The 23,732-nt window shown below is 42.7% G+C and overlaps 1 protein-coding gene and 1 long non-coding RNA gene across 5 annotated transcripts in view; one reads left to right on the top strand and one right to left on the bottom strand.

Annotated features, from left to right (window-relative positions):
- Positions 1–14,046, bottom strand: part of LOC118009274 — a 48,694-nt gene extending 34,648 nt beyond the window's left edge. For 2 of the 3 annotated variants that reach the window (XR_004678867.1, XR_004678866.1), the window contains exons 1-3: positions 13,632–14,045; positions 13,471–13,527; positions 11,932–12,027 (exon numbers count right to left, since the gene is read on the bottom strand). This is a non-coding gene — a long non-coding RNA (uncharacterized LOC118009274). Of the gene's footprint in view, positions 1–11,931; positions 12,028–13,470; positions 13,528–13,631 lie in introns of all 3 variants that reach the window. The other variant, XR_004678865.1, reaches the window with a different exon arrangement.
- Positions 14,047–14,904: 858 nt separating this feature from the next.
- Positions 14,905–23,732, top strand: part of UBAC2 (UBA domain containing 2) — a 187,980-nt gene continuing 179,152 nt past the window's right edge. The window contains exons 1-2 of one of the 2 annotated variants that reach the window (XM_035003120.1): positions 14,923–15,051; positions 19,949–20,069. In XM_035003120.1, the coding sequence (XP_034859011.1) occupies positions 20,036–20,069 (34 nt within the window). In that variant the 5' untranslated portion in view covers positions 14,923–15,051; positions 19,949–20,035. Of the gene's footprint in view, positions 15,052–19,948; positions 20,070–23,732 lie in introns of both variants that reach the window. The other variant, XM_035003119.1, reaches the window with a different exon arrangement.

Genomic DNA, 23,732 nt, shown 5'->3' with positions numbered 1-23,732 from the left:
AGCCAGACCGACATATAGTCCTAGGGACTATCCAAGGTTAGTGTCAAGATCCCACCACTTCTTTTTTTTTTTTTTTTTTAAGATTTTATTTATTTATCTGACAGAGAGAGACAATGAGAGAGGGAACACAAGCAGGGGGAGTGGGAGAGGGAGAAGTAGGCTTCCTATGGAGCAGGGAGCCTGATGCAGGGCTCGATCCCAGGACCCTGAGATCATGACCTGAGCTGAAGGCAGACGCTTAATGACTGAGCCACCCAGGCGCCCCAAGATCCCACCACTTCTATGAGTGTTCCTTCCTCCTCAGAGTCAGGCTTGCTTACACAAGGTCCATCTGAGTCCCAGTTGGTCTGGCTCATTTACACAGGGTAGAACTTCCTTGGCCTGCAGGTGAGGACAGACTACTATCTGCTGGTCCAGAAAACTCAGGTCGCTATTCTTTCGTATCTTTTTGGCCACTGGTGGGGCACTCATTGCTGAATAATCCCTTATAAATAAATATTCCAATCCCATAGTTATGTCCACAAGGTCGTAAATAATTGCCAAATCAGGGGCACCTGGGCGGCTCAGTTAAGCATTTGCCTTCGCCTCAGGTCATGATCCCAGGGTCCTGGGATCGAGTCCTACATCGGACTCCCTGCTCAGTGGGGAGCCTGCTTCTCCCCCTCCCACTCCTCTGCTTGTGTGCTCTGTCAAATAAATAAATAAAATCTTTAAAAAAATAATAAGGGCGCCTGGGTGGCTCAGTTGGTTAAGTGACTGCCTTCGGCTCAGGTCATGATCCTGGAGTCCTGGGATCGAGTCCCACATCGGGCTCCCTGCTCAGCAGGGAGTCTCCTTCTCCCTCTGACCCTCCCCCTCTCATGCTCTCTCTCTCTCATTCTCTCTCTCAAATAAATAAATAAAATCTTTAAAAAAAATTTAAAAAATTTAAAAAATGCCAAATCAGAAGGATCACCTCACTTTAACCTTTGAACCAACCCCAGTTTCTATACATACATACTACCACTGAAATAACATAAAGGGGAATAAATCCCTTTGTTTATGCGGTTCTACCAGTAGACTTTCTGAGACTTTCCTAGGACATAATTTATCTTTTTTTTTGGTTTATTGATTTATTTTTAGTCATCTCTACACCCAGTGTGGGGCTTGAACTCATGACTCCAAGATCAAGCATTGCATGCTCTTCCAACTGAGCGAGCCAGGTGCCCCAGAACATAATTTATCTTGCAATGGTTTTGGAAATCCTTTGTCTGCACTACCCACTCATTGGGGCATGAGGCAGATGCTGGATATCTGGACAATCTGAAGCCCATCCAATTGTCAGATTGGGGGGGGGGAGAAGCAGCAAGTATGGCTTGATTGTCTTTCCCTCATTCATCTCATTCAATTGAATATATATGTTGAAGGCCTACTGTGTGCCAATCACCAGGCTAAGCCTTGGGGAAACAAAGATGAAAGACAGGCCCCACTTGCAATTGCATGGAAGACACAGGCAATTAGACAATGACCTCCAAGTAGAGTGTACCTGCTTTTATAAAGGAATGCAATGCGCAAGGTGCGAAAGGAGCCCAAGGGTGTGGAATTCAGCCGCCATCACAGAGCAGCGGACCAGAACCTCTCACATTCCTTACCTAACGTCAGAATTGGCCCTAGTGACTGGACCACAGATTCATCTGCAGAGGGAGTACAAGGTGAGTCAGGACTGTGAAAGAGATTGGTACAGGGGAAGGCGGGAGGTTGGAGCCAGGTGAGTGAGCATGTGACAGTCTCTCCTTGATGCTGGACGGACCAAAACCCACAGCCTTAACAAAGCAATTTTACATTTGGTGGACATGATGGGTGGGAAGATTTTACCAGTGCGATTTTTGGTTCCTGATCTTATCATCTTATACATGACATGGGAGATCAAAGAAATTGTCACCTTTGGGACAATGGGGTTGCTATAAAGAGCACCATAAACCAAGTCCCTATGGTTGCTGGGCAGAAGTGAATCTTAACATAGCTTTTACCTAGTTAGAAATTAAGGGAAACAGGTGAATAGCAGATGGGAGAGGGAATTTTAAAATATGAATTAAAGAGAAAAGCTGAGTGTCGCCTAGGACTGCCATAAAAAGTACACAAAGTGGGGGGCTTAAAACAACAGAACTTTAGTGCCTCACAGTCCCAGAGGCTGTCAGTCCCAAATCCAGGGGTCAGCAGGGCCGTGCTCCCATGGAAACCTGAAGGGCAGGACTGTTCCTTGCCTTTTCCAGCTGCTGGTGTTTGCTGGCCATCCTTGGTGTTCCTTGGCTGGCAGAGGCAGCCATTGCGATTTCCGCTTCTGTTGTCACAGGGTGATGTCCCTGGGTAAGAGTCTCATAAGGAGAGCCAGTCATGTGGGATTAGGTCCTACCCTATTCCATAATGATCTCATCATTACCAGTTACATCTGCAATGACCCTATTTGCAATGAAGGCCACATTCTGAGGCACTGGGGGTAGGACTTCAATATACTTTTTTGGTTACACAATTCAGCTAATAACACTGGGAAAGATAAAAGAGAGCCCTGGGCTTCATTCTCCATAAAAAATAGAAAAGCTAAAATCAGGGGCGCCTGGGTGGCTCAGTCGGTTGAGTGTCTGCCTTTGGCTTGGGTCATGATCCCAGGGTGCTGGGATCGAGCCACATGTCAGGCTCCCTGCTCAGCAGGGGAGTCTGCTTCTCCCTCTTTCTGCTCATGCTCTCTCTCTGTCCCTCTAAAATGAATAAATAAAACCTTAAAAAAAAAAAGAAAAGCTAAAATCAATAAGCAAAATTAAGTGACATAGAATAGTCGATCAGTTTTCACTACTTTGTATTTCTAGCTTATTTTCTGAAATTTTGAAATATTTTCATGTGTTCTTTTTTCACTAGCTGCTGTGGTCGTGACATTCTTCCTGTGTATGCACTTTTCAATTGCATTTCTATGGATTTACAATAATAAATGTTACCAACAATGGAAATAAGAATAAAAAATTTCCGACACAGTATTTTTGTGATTATCTCACCTTGGAAAAAAGGAGAAATAAAAGATCAAATGGATGCATTTTGTTTTAGAACATTACGTTGAATACATGAGTTTGAATCAGTTTGATTCAATCAGCATAAACTGGCCATGAAGATGCACAAGCAAGCAAGACGAAACATTTAAGCTGATATTGACCTTCACATCTTTGAGTGGGTCTTACAAGTGAGCATGTGAGAGATAGGGTCCCACTTTGTTGACACAACCCTGGGGGAAGTAGATCTGTGGGTGTTGGCCTTGCTCTGATGGACAGGAGACATCTGGGCAGTTTGGGAAGAAGACATAGCCTGGTCAGGGGATGGGATTATGATGTTTGGCCTATCTTTCCTGTTTTGATGATGTCCTGAAATCCAGCTTGCACTTGGGCAAGGATCCAGGGCAGCTACATCAAGAGAAGTCGCTTATGTAGTACCAATCAGTAGCCATATAAATTAAAAGAAGGAAAACGTTGGTGCTGCAAAAATGTCCTGTCCTGGGATCTGAGGTAATAGGATAAAGGGAATTGGCAATTTGGTCTCACTTCCTTTTCCCCACTTTTAGCAGATGCTGCTGGTGTCCCAACCATATCCTCTCTGTCCATCCTGGAGGTCACTAGAGCTTCGGTGGACCCCTCTCCTACAAGCACCTATGTCTCTCTGCCTAAGGGCTCTCTCTGGATGCAGGAGTGTGCTCGGTCCACACATGAAGCAGGCTGAAAGTGCAGGGTGGTTTATAACCCCCAGGAGCAACACTCATCTAATGAGGGAGGGCTGCTGGGCAAATAGCCCAGCTTTCTTGTCTGTTGGTGAGACATTTTTGAGGTGTGTTCTGCTCAATCTCTTAAAGGGTTTTTAGTAGGATTTAATTCCCGACACCCACAGCTGTGACCTGCTCATTATTGACTGCCTTCTTCCCTAGCTCCTCATCGTGCTTCCTGGGATCACCTCTTAAATACCGAGGTGGGATTTGCACCTAAATTCTTATCTCGAGGTGGGCTTTGGGGGGAACAGAAGCTAAATAGCATTATATCCATTATCCTCTTTCATGGAGAATATTCACTACTGAATGGGCCCGGAAACGAGGGGTGTGATATTAACAACACTACAGTGGGAGGCTAGGAATCCATTTTGCTTTTATCTCTGCAGTGTGACTATCAGCAAGATCCTGTCCACTTGATTAAAACCACTCTCGGGAAAGAAAAATGGGCAAAGAGCAGAATAATCCTATTTGGTACAATTATAAATATTCTTACGAATGGTTAGAGTTATGAAATACGTATGGCCATATTAAGAATAATAAAAGCTTCTTTGTCTCCTATTTATGTAATATACCTAAACACAAGGTATAAATGTCTTTTATGTAATGTAATCTGATGTATAATTTTGAAGATTACGAAGACTGTGTTATCTTTATTCACATCAGGCCACTGAAAACCCAATTACATTTTGTCATATGTATGCATGGTATAATGGTGTACATCTAGCATAATGGCTCTCAATCCTAAGTGACCCAACCCTTACTTTTGTAACAAATATTCTGCAATTCTGTCTTTAATACCCTTAATGAAACTCAAGGAAAATATGCTATACATCATTTTAATACTCAATATAACATCCTAATGTTGATGCAAAGAAACAAGGGGAAAATTTGCAATGAAATGATACATATTTTTATTATGTTTTGATTTTTATTTTGACCTGTTTGTGTTTGGGTGTGACTACCTTGGAGGCACAACACTTGCAACCATCTGTAAGTATGTTAGTTTGTACGGTATATAGAAGTAAGGAGGTCGGAAGTGATGCCATGCAGGATGCAGAGAAAAATGAGAGGGCAGAAGGATGATGCCGAGCAGAATAAAAACCAGTGCAGGACAAGTTAAGTGCCTGTCTGGTGCGAACAGATGGGACATGGTTGTATGGACATAGGAGAAGTAACGTTAACTTAGCTCCGAGAAAGAGCAGATGGTCTGGGTGGAGAAGATGAGGAAGTGTGATTGTCTCACAAATGTGACAGGCTCTATATGAATGATTTAAAAATACTTCCTTATGGGTAGTGGTGAAGCAACAGAAAACGGATCTCCTATTCTGAAATCCCACCACACGTTAGGGCATGCGCTCCATCTCTAGAACTTAGATCCAGGAGACCCCATCCTTTGATATGTGATGGGAAACAGAGATGAATCAGAAAAAGAAAAAGCTCTAGAGAAATAAGGTAATGGGCTAGTGTGGATACTGGAGGAAGACCAGAAAAAAAAGGTAAACCAACCGTATCAATTCCCAACCCCCACCTCCCTGCACCATAATCTCCATACACAATTAGGAGTGTGAAACCCGTGAGCAGAATGGTATCAGCCCTATGCCCCAAGCCTTAACCCTCGTGGAGGCTTACTTCCTAATTGCAGCTTTTTTTTTTTTTTTTTTTTTTAAGATTTTAATTATTTGAGAGAGAGAGCATGAGCAGGGGAGGATCAAAGGGCAGAGGGAGAAGCAGGCTCCCCACTGAGCAAGGAGCCCAATGCAGGGCTCCATCCCAGGGCTCTGGGATCATGACCTGATGCCTTGCTTAACCGACTGGGCCCTCCAGGCGCCCCCTACCCCCCATTGCAGCTCTTAGCTTGCAGTCTTGCCCTCCCACCGCAGCCTCTGCTCCTTCACAGGGTGGGCTGCCAGGGCTGGGAAACTGCATGGCCCGCAGGTAGCCCTCTGGGACTGCCTCCCGAGGGAGGCTACCCTTCCTTTCCTTGTCTCACTTCCCATTCTCCCACTGGTCTTTCCTAAGGCAGCTTCAAGACAACTTGAAACTTTGTCTCAAAGTCTGCCTTTGGTGAGACCCAAGCTAAAACAGATAGTGATCACCTGAAATATTTTTTTAATTAATTGATGAGGTTCTAATTCTATTAAAAGAAATCTCAAATGTTCTGTTAAATTTTGTCGCTTCGGCAGGAATTGCTCCTCTGCACCTAAATGTGCAGTTGGGAATACTCTAAAAAATAATGTTGAAGACGGACGTCCCCCCAAATCACGTTTTAGGTCAATTAACATTTCCTGCAAATTAGCTAATGTGTTTCATCATTTTCAAGTGGACTAATCACCTAATTTGATAATATAAATCCACACTGATCTCTAGATCTAACCATTATATGTTTTTTTTAAGATTTTATTTATTTAAGAACTAGAGAAAAAGCAACAAATGACACCTAAGCCATGCATTAGAAGAGAAATAAATTAGAGCAGAAATCAATGAATTAGAAACCAGAAACACAGTAGATCAGATCAACGAAACTAGAAGTTGGTTCTTTGAAAGAATTAATAAGATGGATAAACCACTGGCCAGACTTATCCAAAAGAAGAGAGAAAGGACCCAAATTAATAAAATTATGAATGAAAGGGGAGAGATCACGACTAACACCAAGGAAATAGAAACAATTATTAGAAATTATTATCAACAACTATATGCCAATAAACTGAGCAATCTGGATGAAATGGAGGCCTTCCTGGAAACCTATAAGCTGCCAAGCCTGGAACAGGAAGAAATTGACAACCTGAATAGGCCAATAACCAGTAACGAGATTGAAGCAGTGATCAAAAACCTCCCAAAAAACAAGAGTCCAGGGCCTGGTGGATTCCCTGGGGAATTCTACCAAACATTCAAAGAAGAAATAATACCTATTCTCCTGAAGCTGTTTAAAAAAATAGAAACAGAAGGAAAACTTCCAAACTCATTCTATGAGGCCAGCATTACCTTAATCCCCAAACCAGGCAAAGACCCCATCAAAAAGGAGAATTTCAGACCGATATCCCTGATGAATGTGGATTCCATAATCCTCAACAAAATCCTAGCTAATAGGATCCAACAATACATTAAAAGGATCATCCACCACGACCAAGTGGGATTTATACCCGGGATGCAAGGGTGGTTCAACACTCGCAAATCAATCAGTGTGATAGAACACATTAATAAGAGGAGGGAGAAGAACAATATGGTCCTCTCAATTGATGCAGAAAAAGCATTTGACAAAATACAACATCCTTTCCTGATTAAAACTCTCCAGAGTATAGGGATAGAGGGAACATTCCTCAAGTTCATAAAATCCATCTATGAAAAACCCACAGCGAATATCATCCTCAATGGGGAAAACCTGAGAGCCTTTCCCTTAAGATCAGAAACACATCAAGGGTGCCCACTCTCACCACTGTTGTTCAACATAGTGCTAGAAGCCCTAGCAACAGCAATCAGACAACAAAAAGAAATAAAAGGTATTCAAATTGGCAAAGAAGAAGTCAAACTCTCTCTTTACGCAGACAGCATGATACTTTATGTGGGAAACCCAAAAGACTCCACCCCCAAATTACTAGAACTCATCCAGCAATTCAGTAATGTGGCAGGATACAAAATCAATGCACAGAAATCAGTTGCTTTCTTATACACTAACAATGCAACTGTAGAAAGAGAAATTAGAGAAACGATTCCATTTACAATAGCACCAAAAACCATAAGATACCTCGGAATAAACCTAACCAAAGAGGTAAGGGATCTATACTCTAGGAACTACAAAACACTCATGAAAGAAATTGAAGAAGACACAAAAAGATGGAAAAATATTCCATGCTCATGGATCGGAAGAATAAACATTGTTAAAATGTCTATGCTACCCAGAGCAATCTAGACCTTCAATGCCATCCCGATCAAAATTCCAATGACACTTTTCAAAGTGCTGGAACAAACAATCCTAAAATTTGTATGGAAGCAGAAAAGACCCCGAATCGCCAAGGAGATGTTGAAAAAGAAAAACAAAGCTGGGGGCATCACGTTGCCCGATTTCAAGCTATATTACAAAGCTGTGATCACCAAGACAGCATGGTACTGGCACAAAAACAGACATACAGACCAATGGAACAGAATAGAGAACCCAGATATGGACCCTCAACTCTATGGTCAAATAATCTTTGACAAAGCAGGAAAAAACATGCAACGGAGAAAAGACAGTCTCTTCAATAAATGGTGCTGGGAAAATTGGACAGCCACATGCAGAAGAATGAAACTCGACCATTCTCTAACACCACTCACAAAGATAAACTCAAAGTGGATGAAAGACCTCAATGTGAGACAGGAATCCATCAAAATCCTAGAGGAGAACATAGGCAGTAACCTCTTTGACATCGGCCACAGCAACTTCTTTCAAGATACATCTCCAAAAGCTAGTGAAACAAAAGCAAAAATGAACTTTTGGGACTTCATCAAGATAAAAAGCTTCTGCACAGCAAAGGAAACAGTCAACAAAACAAAGAGGCAACCCACAGAATGGGACAAGATATTTGCAAATGACACTACAGATAAAGGGCTGGTATCCAAAATCTATAAAGAACTTCTCAAACTCAACACCCAAAAAACAAATAAGTCAAAAAGTGGGCAGAAGAGATGAACAGACACTTCTCCGAAGAAGACATACAAATGGCTAACAGACACATGAAAAAATGTTCATCATCATTAGCCATCAGGGAAATCCAAATCAAAACCACACTGAGATACCACCTTACACCAGTTAGAATGGCCAAAATGGACAGGGAAAGAAACAACAAATGTTGGAGAGGTTGTGGAGAAAGGGGAACCCTCTTACACTGTTGGTGGGAATGCAAGTTGGTACAGCCACTTTGGAAAACAGTGTGGAGGTTCCTCAAAAATTTAAAAACAGAGCTATCCTATGACCCAGCAATTGCACTACTGGGTATTTACCCCAAAGACACAGATGTAGTGAAAAGAAGGGCCATATGCACCCCAATGTTCATAGCAGCAATGGCCGCAATAGCCAAACTGTGGAAAGAGCCGAGATGCCCTTCAACAAATGAATGGATAAAGAAGATATGGTCCATATATACAATGGAATATTACTCAGCCATCAGAAAAGATGAATACCCAACTTGTACATCAACATGGATGGGACTGGAGGAGATTATACTAAGCGAAATAAGTCAAGCAGAGAAAGTCAATTATCATATGGTTTCACTTATTTGTGGAACATAAGGAATAACATGGAGGACATTAGGAGAAGGAAGGGAAAAATGGGGCAGGAATTGGAGGGAGAGATGAACCATGAGAGACTATGGACCTGAGAAACAAACAGGGTTCTGGGGGGGGGAAGGGGGGATTGGTTAGCCCGGTGATGGGTATTAAGGAGGGCACGTACTGCATGGAGCACTGGGTGTTATACGAAAACAATGGATCATGGATCACTACATCAAAAACTAAAGATGTATTGTATGGTGACTAACATAATATAATAACATTAAAAACTACAAAAAAAAAATAAAGTGGGTTTTTGAAAAAAAAAAAAAGATTTTATTTATTTATTTGGCAGAAACACAGCAAGAGAGGGAACACAAGCAGGGTGAGCGGGAGAGGGAGAAGCAGGCTTCCCGCGGAGCAGGGAGCCTGATGCGGGGCTCAATCCCAGGACCCTGGGATCATGACCTGAGCCGAGGGCAGATGCTTAACGACTGAGCCACCCAGGCGCCCCCATTATATGTTTTTAAGTAGCATGAAAATTAGCAATACAATCCCACACCAGTATTTTAGACCTATGTAGTCTTATCTGCTACAGATATGGGAACTGTGAAAATTCTGGGCAAGAAAGCATCTCTTAAAATGACATAAATTTGTTGAAAAATTTCGTGATAATTCCTTCTTCTTTAGTAATCTTAATCTTATTTACTTGCAGTTTAAAGACTTCATTTAACATTTCTGGCACGTATGATATATATGTCAAATCACTTTTTAACATTTTGATATTAGTAATTTTTCATTGATTGAAACAAAAGTTGCATGTTAGTATCAAAGAACAAATAAAGTATTTTAAAACAATTTTCTTTGGAATACTATCTTATTTCATATGTAGCATAAGGCAGTCAAACTCCTTTTCAGTCTCTGTAAAGATTACAAAGTAATCTTATATTTAAGGTATTAATTTGAATTCTATCAATAGCACTGATAGGATTCATTGATTTGTGGGTCTTTCACTAAGATTTTTGGTGACTGAGGTCGTCAATGAAAAATTCAATGACTCACTAACAAGGCTGTTGCTACTTTCCAGTTGTTTATCAACCCAGATTACTCACTGACCATCTGTTGCAAAAGGACATTGGAAAAGGACAAAATTTCCTGTGAAATAATTTTTAAGAATTTCACATTTTCACAACTCCAAGTATCCATTGTCTATACATATGGAAGTACATTTCCTGCTCAGTGTTTTTATCCCACGAATCCTGGGATTTGTGGTCAGCAAAGTTTCATTATTATGTAGGTTACTTGCGTTCATTTGCAACAGATATTCTGTTTGTAGATCACTTCATGGCCTATTTTTCAGCTCTTTGGATTTCTCGTAGATCCTTCTACATACAATATTATTGCTCAACAGAATAGAAGAAATCTTTAAAATTTCTTACTCTCATAATTAGTAACCTTTTATATGACTGGTAAAATTAATTTTCTTCCCATATTATTTGGATTACCACAGATTGCTATAATTTATGTCATTCTATAAGAAATGGTACCTATATCTTTCAGATTAGGTTTTAAAAGAAACATTTCAGGGATGGTCTTATGAATTTCAAACTCTCCTTAAATCTCTGAAGTTTCTACCTTTGCCAACTCTGTGTCTTTATATAATATTTGCTTAATCTTGGTGGATTCATCTAAATGAATTAGAAAAAAACTATGTTGTGCATATGGACACTTTCAAATATTCAATGGAGTATTCTCAACACCTTTTCTTAATATTTCGCATTATATGTAGTATTTTTATAATAAGGGCTAGGTTTGTACATCTTTTTGAAAGCTACAGAATCACTAATAGTGCATCAGCCACCCATGTAAATTGGTACTGGTGACTTCAGTGCAACAAGCAGAGTTGTTGAATTGGTGAACAACTCTTGATTAAGTTCCAAATAACAACTGAAACAGTAACTAGTTGCGTTCCTGCAAAATTCAGCATGAATTAAAACTCTACCAAGCACATGTTTACATGTGAAATGGAATTGGTTCTAGATTCAGATAAATACAAATAGACTTTTACCTACATAAGAAGCATGAGGTTGGAGAGTAAAACATTCAGGTTAGGAAAGAGAACGATTCTTTTTTTTTTTTTTTTTTTTTTTTTTTTTGGTAAAAGGATTGTGTTTAGCATTTACTGGACCCCATGCAGGATCCTCCAATTCATTGTGACAACCCAAAATACACTTAACGGATTTCCAAAATGCTCCCTGCTCGGTAGACAGCTGTTACGAATATTATTGAATCAGTAAAAAGACGTAACTAATTCTTTAAAAAGCCTCCAGACCTATTTTCTTATATTAGTTTCATAGATATTATATGCTGAAAATGCTCTTGATGAGTATAAAGGCTACTTCATCCAAGGACTGACCATCAACCCGAGTCATTATCTACTGATTTCTCCAAAAGGTTGCTGACTACAATCCCTGGGGATTTGGAAAGGGGGTCCTCAGCCTGAATATGGAAATAGGATGTGATTTACAAGCTTAAGGCACAGTAGCTGTCCTATGATCAGAACTTGGTACTTTGGAAGTCTGTGGTTCTTAATTTGGTTGTTGTTGGCCCCTTCTACTGTTGGTAAACTTTAGGAAAAATTCTTTCTAGCTCTGCTCTAGGAAAAGAACATTGTGCTAAAGGCAAGCTGAAATCTACAGGAAAAGCACATGTCAGGGATGTTTGATCAGCAACCTTCCCCTAGGACTCCCCTGGAGATTTGCTTTCTAATGCTAAATCCTTAGAGATGCTGTGTTTTATTTCATGAAAGGAAGACAATGCCTTCACACCAAGAGACGCAAAATGGGTAGGATACAACATTTGGTAAGATACATTCCCTGCCTGCTAGGGGCTTACTCTTTCAAACTTACCACTCTTACCCCAATGTAGAAAGCAGATTCAGCAAGACATGGCAAGGCAAATGATGATGCCTAGTAATTGACAGAATTAGTTCTCCATAATACAATCTAGAGAAGAGACAAGGTGGAATACAGGCAAGGACTTTAGAAATGATATACACTGAGCATCCAGCTGTATTAGTACCATTGGAATAATAAATTTGATATGGTGGTGATAAAAAGAAGAAATGATATACACTGAGCAAGCTGGGATTGTATGATAATCGTTGGCTAAATCACACCAGTGTAGGAGTTCTCAACCTCACACTATTGACATTTTGGGCAGGAGAATTTTTTTTTTTTCAGGGCTTGAACTCATAATCCTGAGATGAAAACCTGAGCTGAGATCGAGTCAGATGCTTAACCCACTGAGCCATCCAGGCGCACAGGAGAGTTCTTCATTGTGGCAGGCGGCCCTGTGTATTGTAGGGTGTTTAGCAGCATCCCATCTGCCCATTAGATGCCAGTAGTGGACCCCTCTCACAACTGTAACACCAAAAATGTCTCCAAATATTGGCAGGTGTCCTCTGGAGGCCAAAAACTGCCCTCTGTTGAGAATCACTGCACTACTTCTCAGACTTGTGCATACAAATCACCTGAGGGTCTTGTTAAACGCAGCTTTAATAGGTCTAGGGGTAGGGCCTGGCGCTCTCTAGTCCAAACAAGATCCCAGGTGAAGCTGATGCTGCCCATCCAAGGACAATACTTGCTTCTTAGAAGACAAACCTACAGCTTTCTACCAGTTAACACGTCCAGGTTCTGAGTGCAGAGAAGATGTACACTCAAGGTACTGATCACTGAAAATACTCTCAAGCAAGGTCTGCATACTGTATTAAGTTACTGTGCATTTAGTTAACAATGTTGCAGAATTGAACATAAATAAGTGAAGGGTTTTTTGTCTGTTTTTCCAAACTTCAGAATGCTTTATCTCCTATCTCAGCAGTTCTCAAACCTTTTATCTTGGGATTTCTTCAGAACTCTCAAAGATAATCGAGAACTACAAGAGCTTTTGCTAACATGGGTTATATCTATTAGATATATTAGAAATTAATTAAGAGAGAAAAATTTAAAAACTGTTCGGAATTCGTTTAAAAATAACAATAACATACCCATTGCACATTAATATATTTTTGTGAAAAATTGCTGCACATTCCCAAGCAAACAATTATGGGGAAAAATAGCATTATTGCACATTTTTGCAAATGTCTAAGATCTGGCTTTACAGAAGACAGCGGGATCCTCATACCTGCTTCTGCTTTCAGTTTGTTGTGATAAGTTGTTTCATTTGAAATACATGAAGAAAATCTGGCCTCACACAGCTTTGTAGTTGGAAAAGGAAGCAATTTAAGTCATTTCAGATAATATGGACATTTTGGTCACTACAGCATAACTTAACAAGCGGTAGTTTATTAAAGATTAGTTGCAATGAGAAATCTGAAACCCTATCAATGAGCTTTTTGTACTGTTACACTAAAATGTATTGGTTTATCTTGCAGTTTGAATTGATCTTACCCACGCATGTTTTTGTAACAGGATGCATTGATCAACCGGCAACTCCACTGTATACTCCTGAGTGAATAAGACTAAAAAAAAAAAAAAAAAAAGGTCTTAATTATGAAAATAGTTGTGGCCTGTCTGGATTCCCTAAATTGGGGTGGGGTGGCCACACTTACTTTGAGGACCAGTGACCTATGTTGGCTACCGGTTTTGTTGCCTACCAACAGCTTCTGCAAAACAAAGAAAAGCCTAAGGAAAATAAGTCACGTATGCTTTTGCCTTCTAGCAATAAATCAGTGATAAAATTTTGGGTCACTGGCACCTCTTCTTAAAGGCAGGAATTGTGTTTTATTCTTCCACAAATTCCAGATTTAGCTCAGCGCCTGGCCCTTACAAGCACTCAGAAAGTATCTCCTTTTTAAAGTATGCCATACCGTTGTGTAGCCTGTCCTTTTCATTTAGCCTTGTAGTTGGTCAATCTCCCCATAATACGTATTCTTTAATAACTACATAATATAAAATTAAAGTTTTCAGGCTCAAGCTCATTCAAAAAAACATGACTTTGCCTTAGTAAAGATTAATTTCATTTTGCAAGAGAGAAAAAATGAAATGGCTAGGTCTGGAAGGCCGCTAAGGTCGGGCTGGGAGCAAGGTCGCTCAGCCTTAGACTCGCCACGTCTGGGATCTGACCACCTGCCAGCGCGGTGTGGAAGGGTGGGACCCGGTGACCACGGCACCCGGCGCTTGAGGGGATTCCGCGCGGGATCGACGTAGGAGAGGGGGGCAGCTGGACAGCGCAGCTCTCCGCGACTGAGCGGACTCTCGCACTTGCTGGACACCGGAACGCCAGAGAGTTACTGTGACATCCTCGGGGGAGCGAGCCTCGGGGGTAGGGGGGGGGGGTCTGCCCAGAAAGACTGAGCATGCGTGGACCGCGCCCGGCGTCCCGTCCGGGGAGAGGTTAGAGGTCGCGAGGAATACCTTCGCCACGCCGGCCCTCCGGAGGAATCCGCTGCCACGAGGCTCCTCAGGTGCTGCTTCCAGGAGTTACACTCCCGCTCCTCCCACGAACTCCCATTGCTTTTCTTTTTTTTCTTTTTTTTTAATTTATTCATTTGAGATAGAGAGAGAGAGAGCATGAGCAGGGAGAGAGGCAGAGGGAGAGGGAGAAGCAGGCTCCCCGCTGAACCAGGAGCCCGATGTGGGGCTCGATCCCAGGACTCTGGGATCATGACCTGAGCCGAAGGCAGTCGCTTAAGCAACTGAGCCACCCAGGCGCCCCATCCCATTGCTTTTCTAAAGGGGACCCGCGGCAGTCGGGAAAACCCGGACAGACGGATCCCTCCGACTGCGGACCGACTTCCCTTCCCAGGCAGGAAGGGAGGGGGCGGGCGGAGCGGCGCGGCCCACGGTCCGCGCATGCGCCGCTCGCAGGCATCCTGGAGTGGACTCCAGTTGCCGGGTTCGCTGCCACGCCGGGAGTGCGCCTGCGCGGTCGCCGGGTCCCTCCACCTCCACTTTCCCTCCCCCTGTCCCCCCTTGGGGGCTCCGGGTCCGGCGGGACCATGTTCACCAGCACCGGCTCCAGTGGGCTTTGTGAGTACCGGCTGCCGCCATCCTGGCTGTTCCCTACGCGCCACCCTGGGCACCTCCTTGAGAAGCCTGGGGGCAGCGGGGACCCTCGGGGTTGCAGGAGGTTTGGGGGCCGACCCTCCATCCCCGCGCCCGAACCTTAGGGGTTCCTTCCCGTGAGGGGCAGCAGGCACCGCCCCCACCTCAGCCTGAAGGGGCCAGTGGGGACTGAGTCTCGCCGTCAGCCCCGGCCCCCACCTATGAACCCCAGGTGCGATGCTCAGGTGTTCCAGGGGCTGCTGCAGGTGGGCTGGACAGTTAGGGTCGGGCTGGGTGTCCTGGTGTTCTCCGGACTCGACCCCTTGCGCTGAGCGGCGCGTGTGCCAGGCTGAAGAAGAGGCTGTCCTGGTGGAGCAGATGCTGGAAGCCTGCCCCCTTCCCAGTCACCTTGCTCCATTTAGGCTACAGAGGGACCGAACTGGCTCTCCCCCAGATGCAAATTTCCAACCGCTGTCTCAGGAGCTAACCCCTCAGGTTTACTTAGATTTCTTTCTTCCTCGATCTCCCTTAAGAGTTTTTAGACAAATAAAAACTGATTAAAGTACATTAAAGTGGAAGGAAGTTAAGTCATTTGGCAGCAAAGTGCGGACATTGCTGCTGGATGTTGCTGTGATCTTTCACTTGAACATCAGTGGTGGTCAGCAGAGGGCAAAGAAGTATATATAGCCTTTTAAACCATTTTATTTTTTTCCCTGAAATTGTTCAGTTGACTCTTGGTAAGGTGGCTTGTGTGTTAAGTAAACAGCACTGAGATTAAATACTGGTACAGCAACACGAACTGTTTGAAGAAGTGTAATTTGCAATTGCTTGTCTCTGTTAGGACTTCATATCTCGCTTCATGACCGGGTATGGAAGCAGTTGACATTTCCAAATACTAGAGATCTGTTGTTACTGTTAGAAATCTTTTCTGAGAATACAGGTCTTAGGCTGAAAATATCAGCGCCACAGGCATCATTTTAAATTTTCCTCACTCTCAGGTTTTGGAGTGGGTTGAATATTTATGATTTCCCTTGTTTCATTATTAATTCGACTTATGGTACTCGTCAGCCTCAGAGTAGGTTACAACCACTGGCTAGTTAATCTTCCCCAAACTACCCGTTGGATAAAGGACTGTTAATACTGCTGGTCAAGAAGGTGGTGTGATTTTCTTGGGATCACACAGTGAGCCCTCCACTGGTGGATATAAAATTAATGGTAGAATCTTCAATTTTAGTTATTTCAACCTTCGGAGCTATTCTTGCTGACCAAAATACACGAAAAAATAAAAAAGGTTACTATACTGGGTTACTGGTTACTGTAGTAGTCATTGTGTTGGCAAAGTTTATTCAGCTTTGATACATGGTGACACTGGGGAAGGTCATACTTGATTACCTAAGGCACAGGGTTGATGAGTACCGAATCCTAGGAACGAAACTCCTGCCCAGGGAGAGGCATAGGCCAAGGCTTCTCCTCAGTTGTCTTGCCCTGTTTCTAAAATAAGTGTATCCTCAGGGTAAGACTTGATGGGATGGCCATTCCTCAGAAGGCATGTCTTATGTGCTCATTTAACAAACATTTTGAGCATCTGTTGTGGGCTAGAAACTGTGCTAGTTGCTGGGATGACAATGTTGAACAAGTCTTGGTCCCTTGTGTTCGCAGTACTTTAGTGGACGTCGGGCAGTTTTTCCAGGACTGGTCTTTGGCAAGACTGGGTGTGAGCAGTCATCTGCTTTAAAATTTTTCCTTGCAAGGTTATCCACTGAGAGGGAAGTGATTTTGTTTAGCAAGTTGTGTAGCTCTTTGGTAAGTCAAAGTTCTGATCTTGAGTAAATATCCTGAGGAAGAATAATCTGCCTACCCATGACCCCATGGATGATGAGCTAATACTCTTTTCAAGGGAAAAAGTCCCTGCCATTTCCTACCACCTGCAAATGTCCCTCGTTATGTGACTGGTAGATAATGGTGTTTTAGTGTTACATTTGCCTTCCTCTCAGTTATTTATTCAACAAGTGTCTATGGGGTACCCATGTGAGCCACACACTGTTTGTGTACAGAGGATGAAGAGGTAAACTGCGTAAAGGAGACCAACATCCAATAAGTTAACAAACAGTGTGATTTCCCATAGTGATAAGTGTCACGAAGACAATACGAGTATAATGGCATGGAGATTGAGGTTATGGTGGATGCCTGCTTCAGCAAGTGTGGTCAGGGAAGATATATGGAAACGTGACATTTGAGCTGAGACCCAAATGGTGTGAAGGAGCCACCCACGTCAGAATTTGTTGGAAAATGTGCATTTTGCAGAAAGGGAACAGCAAGCACAAAGACTAAACAGACACAACAGGGCATTTTCAAAGTACTAAAGAAAGCTGGGGCTTCCAGGGCATTAAATCAAGGGTAGGGCATTTGTGACTATGTCTTTGAAACTGTATTGCTGTCTATCTAGTCATGTAATTATGACTCGATAAAAGTGCATAGGAAACATGTTCCAGACTCATTTTAGATTGCTTATAGACCAGTGCATCACTTAATCATGTGTTAATTAATAGATGTATCACTTATTATACTTAATAATAAGTTTTCCCATTACTTAGTCACTTAACAGTATATTCACTGTGCAACAATAGACTTAACCAGCGTTAATTGCATGTCTAATGTATTCCAGGCTTAGTTCCCACCCTCAAGGAGTTCACTGTCTAGTGGGAGAGTATTTTAAAAAAGAAATGAAACAACTTGTCTACTTGGTGCTGTGGGTTTATTGACGGGGGTGGGCTGGTGAAGGGAGAGGCACAGTTGTTACTGTAGGTGATATTTGAGCTGATTTTTGAGGGATAAGTAAGAGTTTGTCAGGCATGCAAGTGGGGAGAGGGCCTCAAAGAGGGACAGAGCCTGGGCAGGCCTGGCAAAGAGGCAGGAGGTAGTAAATTAGAGGATTGTTGGTTATGGCTGGACTGAGCAGTTTAAGAGGTGTGTGCTGAAATCATCCGCCTGAAGAGGGAGAAGAGGAGCTAGGGAAGAAGGTAGAGGAATGGTTCCCTCCTCTTCAGGAACACAGATAGGAATGAATGATAGACAAAGTCCGGAGAAGCGGAAGGAGGTGATGATCTAGAGCACTACTTGGGAATGCTTCACGTTGCTGGGGGAAGGAAGGTGGGAGGTTATTGTTGGTGATGGGAGCAGTGTTTTCCAAATGCTGCCTGAGTCCTGGCTGCAAAAAAAAAAAAAAAAAAATCAACCATGGAGCTCTCTGAATGTCCATATTCCTGGATCCCATCCCCAGAGAGACAGATTGAGAAGGGCTGATGTGGGCATCAGAAACCTGAATTTTTAAAGCATTCCCAGGAGATTCTAAGGAGCAGAGAGATTTAGATCAAAACAAAAGGATGGCCAGCAGAAGGAGCAGAGTGAATAGAGTCCAACAGGAGATGCTGAAGGCTCCAGCTTAGGTAGTAGCAGTGAGAATGAACAGGATAGAGAAGAAGGATTCTGAAGATGTGTGAGTAGGTACGTTGTGTCAATAAAACTTGTTGGATTTGGGGGATAAAGAGGAGTTGAAGGTGGCTGTAGGTAGATAGATGGTGTTACCATTCACTAAGGTAGGGGATGTGGAAAAGGGGGAGCTCGTTTTGTGGAAAGATGAGTTCAGCAGTGGCCGCATTTAATGTGGAGGGTTCTGTAGTGTACAGAGATACCCGGGGGGGCTTATGGAGAGAGGGAGCTGGACTGGATGTGGGTAGTTAGGTGGGAGCTCTGCCATGGATACGAGTGAGGACATCCGGAGCAGTGAGTAGAGTTAGGAGGCTAGGACAGAGGCTCAGGCAATTCTAGTAGCTGAGGGATGGTAGGGAAGGGGGAGAGAGCAGAGTAGGCAGAGATGGGTGTTTCCTTGGGAGAAACCTGTCTTATTCCCCCAGTTCAATTTGATTTGCCCTCTTTTGTTGTAAATAAACTCTTGAGCTCTTCACTCTCTCTCACCACAGTGACTCTGATCGCCATACTCTCCATTCCTCTTGTCTCCAGTTTACAGCCCATTTTTGGCGTCTTCCATATCAGGTCTGGAACCCACAGTTAATTACTGGAGTTGCATTCTCATCGAGACGCTCAGAGACCTGGTACACCTGTCCCGTTAGTCATCTGAAAAAAACCAACCTCGTGTTCAGGTGCGACGCCTAATCTGAGCTGAGTCCTTGGATGCAGTCATCTCCCTGTGCTCTTCCCCCTTTCATCCCTATCCTCGAGACTAGTCCCGGTCTCGGCCCATCTCACTGCTAATGCACCCCCACGATAAGGTCTGTCACTGTTTATAGCCACACGTTAGCAGTTGTCAATGACTTCCCATTGTAGGTGATACTTGAGCTGAGTTTTGAGGTATGAGTAAGAGTTGGTCAGGCATACAATCTTTGTTCCTTTCTCTTTTCCCCAAGCTAAAAGAATGAAGCATTCTTCTAGCTGAAGCCCACCCTCCATCTCTTCTTAACTCATTCTCCATTGCCTTTTCTAACACCACTTCTTCATTCTCTCCTTTTAGAAGATGAGCCTGGCACATGGTTAAATCTGGTGCTTTCTCCTGTTAATGCTGTAGTGGGCTTTTCAGAGACTCCCAGAGTACTTCAGATCCCTTACCCGTGGAAAGGGGAGAATATTATCTATTTTGTTGAGCTGTTGTGAAGATTAAGGGTTAGGGTGTGTAAAGCTCCTAGACTAGGGTTAGGTATTTTTAACTGGATCCTTCTTCTGAGTGTGTTCTCAAAGATACAAAAGCATAGCCCGTCTGTTGACCCTGTCCTATACTTTCCCAGCTGCTGACTTTCTTTTTCCTAGCCTCAGTCCTTGAAAGAGGATCTTCACTTTATTTTCTCTCCCACCTCCCTGCACTCTTTAGCCCTCTGCAGTTCATCAGCTCTTCTTTGATGGTTGCCTACTGGCACGGCTCTGTACTCCACCCACCGCAGCCTGAATCTACCCCACCATGCCACGAAACCACGAAAACTACTCTGGACCAGGTGACCAGGGACTTCCACACCAGCAAATCTACCGGATGCTTCTCAGTCCTTGTCTTAGTGGAATGTTCTCTTGCATTGGCCTTGATGAACATTTCCTTCTAAAATTCTTTACTCCTTGACTTTTATGTTTAAATTCCATGCTCACCGGGTTCTCTTCATAGCCCCTGACCACATCTACGTGGGTTCTCTCATATCCTTAGAGTTTTACTGGATTTGGCGATAGTGGGTTATGGTTACAGTAAGGAGAGCAGTTTCAGTGGCGCATTAAGGCTAAAACCTGCTTTGTGGAGATAAGGAGTGAACCAGAGGTAGACAGTACAAATAATGAGAGTGGACCATAGGGACATGCAGTGGGAAGGGAATCTGGGGAAGACATAGCTGAGTTAGACCCTTTGAAGACTCAGGTGCTTGGGTGTTTTGCTAACTAAAATTCACACAGCACTGAGATGGAAACCGGTGCAAATTTATTAGCGTGGGAAATAAAGTTTTGAGCTGAACTGGAACCAGTGAAACTGGTTTTGATTCAAAACCAGTTAGGGAGCCTGGAGTCAGATGCAGTTAGGGAAGTTAGATGCATCCAAGGGCCAGTGCATGGTGTTAGCCTGCAGTAAGGACATTCATCTCACTTTAGAGGTGGGCTAGCCGTAAGGACTGGTGGGGTCATTCACAGTCTGCATACTCTGTCCCCTGCATGATGTTGAAATGGACACCTCAAAAATTTACCACTACAGCTGTTTTTGTGCTCTTAGGAAGTACCAAGCTGTGTTGTTACTGACATATTCTTTGTTTAGTTATGTATTCAGTGTGTTAAATACAAAACTTGTAGGAGATGATCAGATATTTTTGTCTCTCACCATCTCTTTAAAATGTACTCAGCTTGGAAAGCTTTTTGCCTTTGTGAAAAGGAATCAGACTTAGGTCTTTTTATTCACACTCTTCAAGTTATTGATTCAACAGCTATTTAATGAGCACTCTGGTGAGCCAGCCCCTCTTCTAAGTGCTTGGAATTCAGTAGTAAATAAAAAATGAAAGGTACATTCAAGTGGTGATAATCTTAGGGAATAGAAGTCACAAAATATAGGCTCAATTTAAAATTGAAAATATGCATTTAGGGGCACCTCATTGGTTCAGTTGGTAGAGCATGCGACTCTTGATCTCAGGGTCATGAGTTCAAGCCCCATGTTGGACATGGAGCCTACTTTAAAAAAAAAAAAAATCAAAATATGCAGTTGAGTATTTGAATCAACACTTCAGTCTTCATTTGAAGGTAAGACTTTTTCTTCCTCTTTCTCCCAGTGAAGACTTGGACTTGACAACCACTTGCTGTGAGAGAAAGGGGTGTGATTGGCTTCTGCTCTTTTTGTGTTCCCTCTGTCTCTCAGATTTTCTGTTTCTGACCTTATTAGGTTCTAGATTAGGTGGAGTGGGAGGAGGAAGGGTGAAGAACTAGGATAGTTCTTATGTGGCTCTCAGCCTGGTACATGGTTAAAGCTGCCTCTCCTTGGGGCTCTTTAGGTTCGTGTGAGACTCCCTTGCCTGCTACTCTCCTGACTTGGGGGGATTCATCTTTACTTTGGTGGGCTTTATGGGTGACCCTTCATTCCTTGGAACTTAGCTCCACCTACAATTTCCTCCTTCTGGAGTCCTTTTGGCTTGCTTAAGGGCACCATCGGACTGAGCCAGAGATGACCCCACTGCTGGCTCTTACCTGTGGCCCACCTCGGCTCTGCTGGGATTGCTGATTCTTTGCCTTGGTTGTGTGTTTTGAGCCCTGGCATCAACATGGCTTCTCCTTCTTACACTCTTTAGGTTTCCCAAGGTGGAAACCCACTGTACCCCCACCACAGGAGTCACATATTTGGCTCACTGAATTAGGCCCGTTGAGCCCCTGACTCAGCTTGATGTGAGGGTGTGGTTGTACTCACAGCACTTGGATGCCCACTCCACAAAACTTTTTCCTAATTTTCTCGGTTCAGTAGAGAACTCTTGCTGTTCCACTCACTCTTCTTATAATCATAATCGAGCTGAGAGGAGGTTAAGAGTTATGGGACTGAAACTAGATTGTCTTTGTAAATTCTGCATTTTGGTGTAGAATCTCCTTTTGGTATGCAGCAGCCCTTGTATTTGGTACCTTAGTGGGAACTCTAATTTTATTACCTTGTTTTAGCTGGGTTTCTGTTTTGGGGGCCAAGATTCATTTGACTGGCCTCTTTAAAGGTGACTTTAGGATTTATATATTTCTGCTCTAATTTCATTCTCTGTTGCAGTAAAGGATTAACTCATCAGGCCTGGGTTGCCCTGCACAGTTGCCTTTAATGCCCGACTCTTGGGGATAAGCTATTTCCTATGTATTTTCCTACATTTTCTTTCTTTTTTTTTTTTTTAAAGATTTTATTTATTCATTTGAGACACAGAGATACAGATACAGAGAGAGAGCATGAGCAGGGAGAGAGGCAGAAGGAGAGGGAGAAGCAGGCTCCTCGCTGAGCCAGGAGCCCGATGTGGGGCTCGATCCCAGGACCCTGGGATCATGACCTGAGCTGAAGGCAGATGCTTAACCGATTGAGCCACTCAGGCGCCCCTTTCCTACATTTTCTTAAGTTTTAGAGGAGTATATCCTTGAAATTCTCAAGGAATACACTCTTTACTAGTATTGTAGTATTAGTTTCAGAGTAGAATTCAGTCATTCATCATTTATATATGACAACCAGTGCTCATCCCAACAAGTGCCCTCCTTAATGCCCATCACCCATTTAGCCCATCCTCCCTCCTACCACCCCTCCAGCAACCCTCACTTTTTCCTCTGTATTTGAGTCTCTTACGGTTTGCCTCCCTTTGTTTTTATCTTATTTTATTTTTCCTTCCCTTCCCTGTGTTCATCTGTTCTGTTTCTTAAATTCCACATATGAGTGAAATCATATTTGTCTCTTTCTCTGACTTATTTGACTTAGCATAATACCCTCTAGTTCCATCCACGTTGTTGCAAATGGCAAAATTTCATTCTTTTTGATGGCTGAGTAATATTCCATTGTAGGTATATACCACATCTTCTTTATCCATTCATCACTCAATGGACATTTGGGCTCTTTCCATAATTTGGCTATTGCTGATAGTGCTGCTATAAACACTGGGGTGCATGTGCTCCTTCGAATCAGCATTTTTGTACCCTTTGGATAAACACCTAGTAGTGCAGTTGCTGGGTCATAGGGTAGTTCTTTTTTTAACTTTATAAGGAACCTCCGTACTGTTTCCTAGGGAGAAAGCTTTTAAAAATAGTGTTTCTTTTTCAGTCTAAAAGTAATTAATTGCATTATAGAAAGTTTGAAAGATAGAAAAAAAACAGTATTTCAGTTAATTTTCTTTATCTTTTTTCCCCCAACACATTTATGTTCTTGTTTTAAATGAACTGATTTTATTATGATAAAATGAATAGAATTCATTAAAGAAAATTCCAAAATATGGAAAAGTAGTGGAAAGAAATAAAAATAGCATTTATTGACATCTTGGTGTCTATATTCATATTTTTTCTAGTGCAAAAATGAAAATCCAAATAATTAAAAATAAATTTATCACACTCAAATACTGTTTTGTAACTTGCCTTTATTTCACACAAAAGACTTTTAAAAAGCATTCACATTGACTATGTGTGTATCCTGCTTTTCT

This window comes from Mirounga leonina, unplaced genomic scaffold (assembly GCF_011800145.1).
Source record: "Mirounga leonina isolate KUSES-001 unplaced genomic scaffold, KU_Mleo_1.0 Mir_127, whole genome shotgun sequence".
NCBI lineage: Eukaryota > Metazoa > Chordata > Mammalia > Carnivora > Phocidae > Mirounga > Mirounga leonina.
Note: the sequence above shows the minus strand (reverse complement) of the source record. Positions and strands in the feature narration are given on the sequence as shown.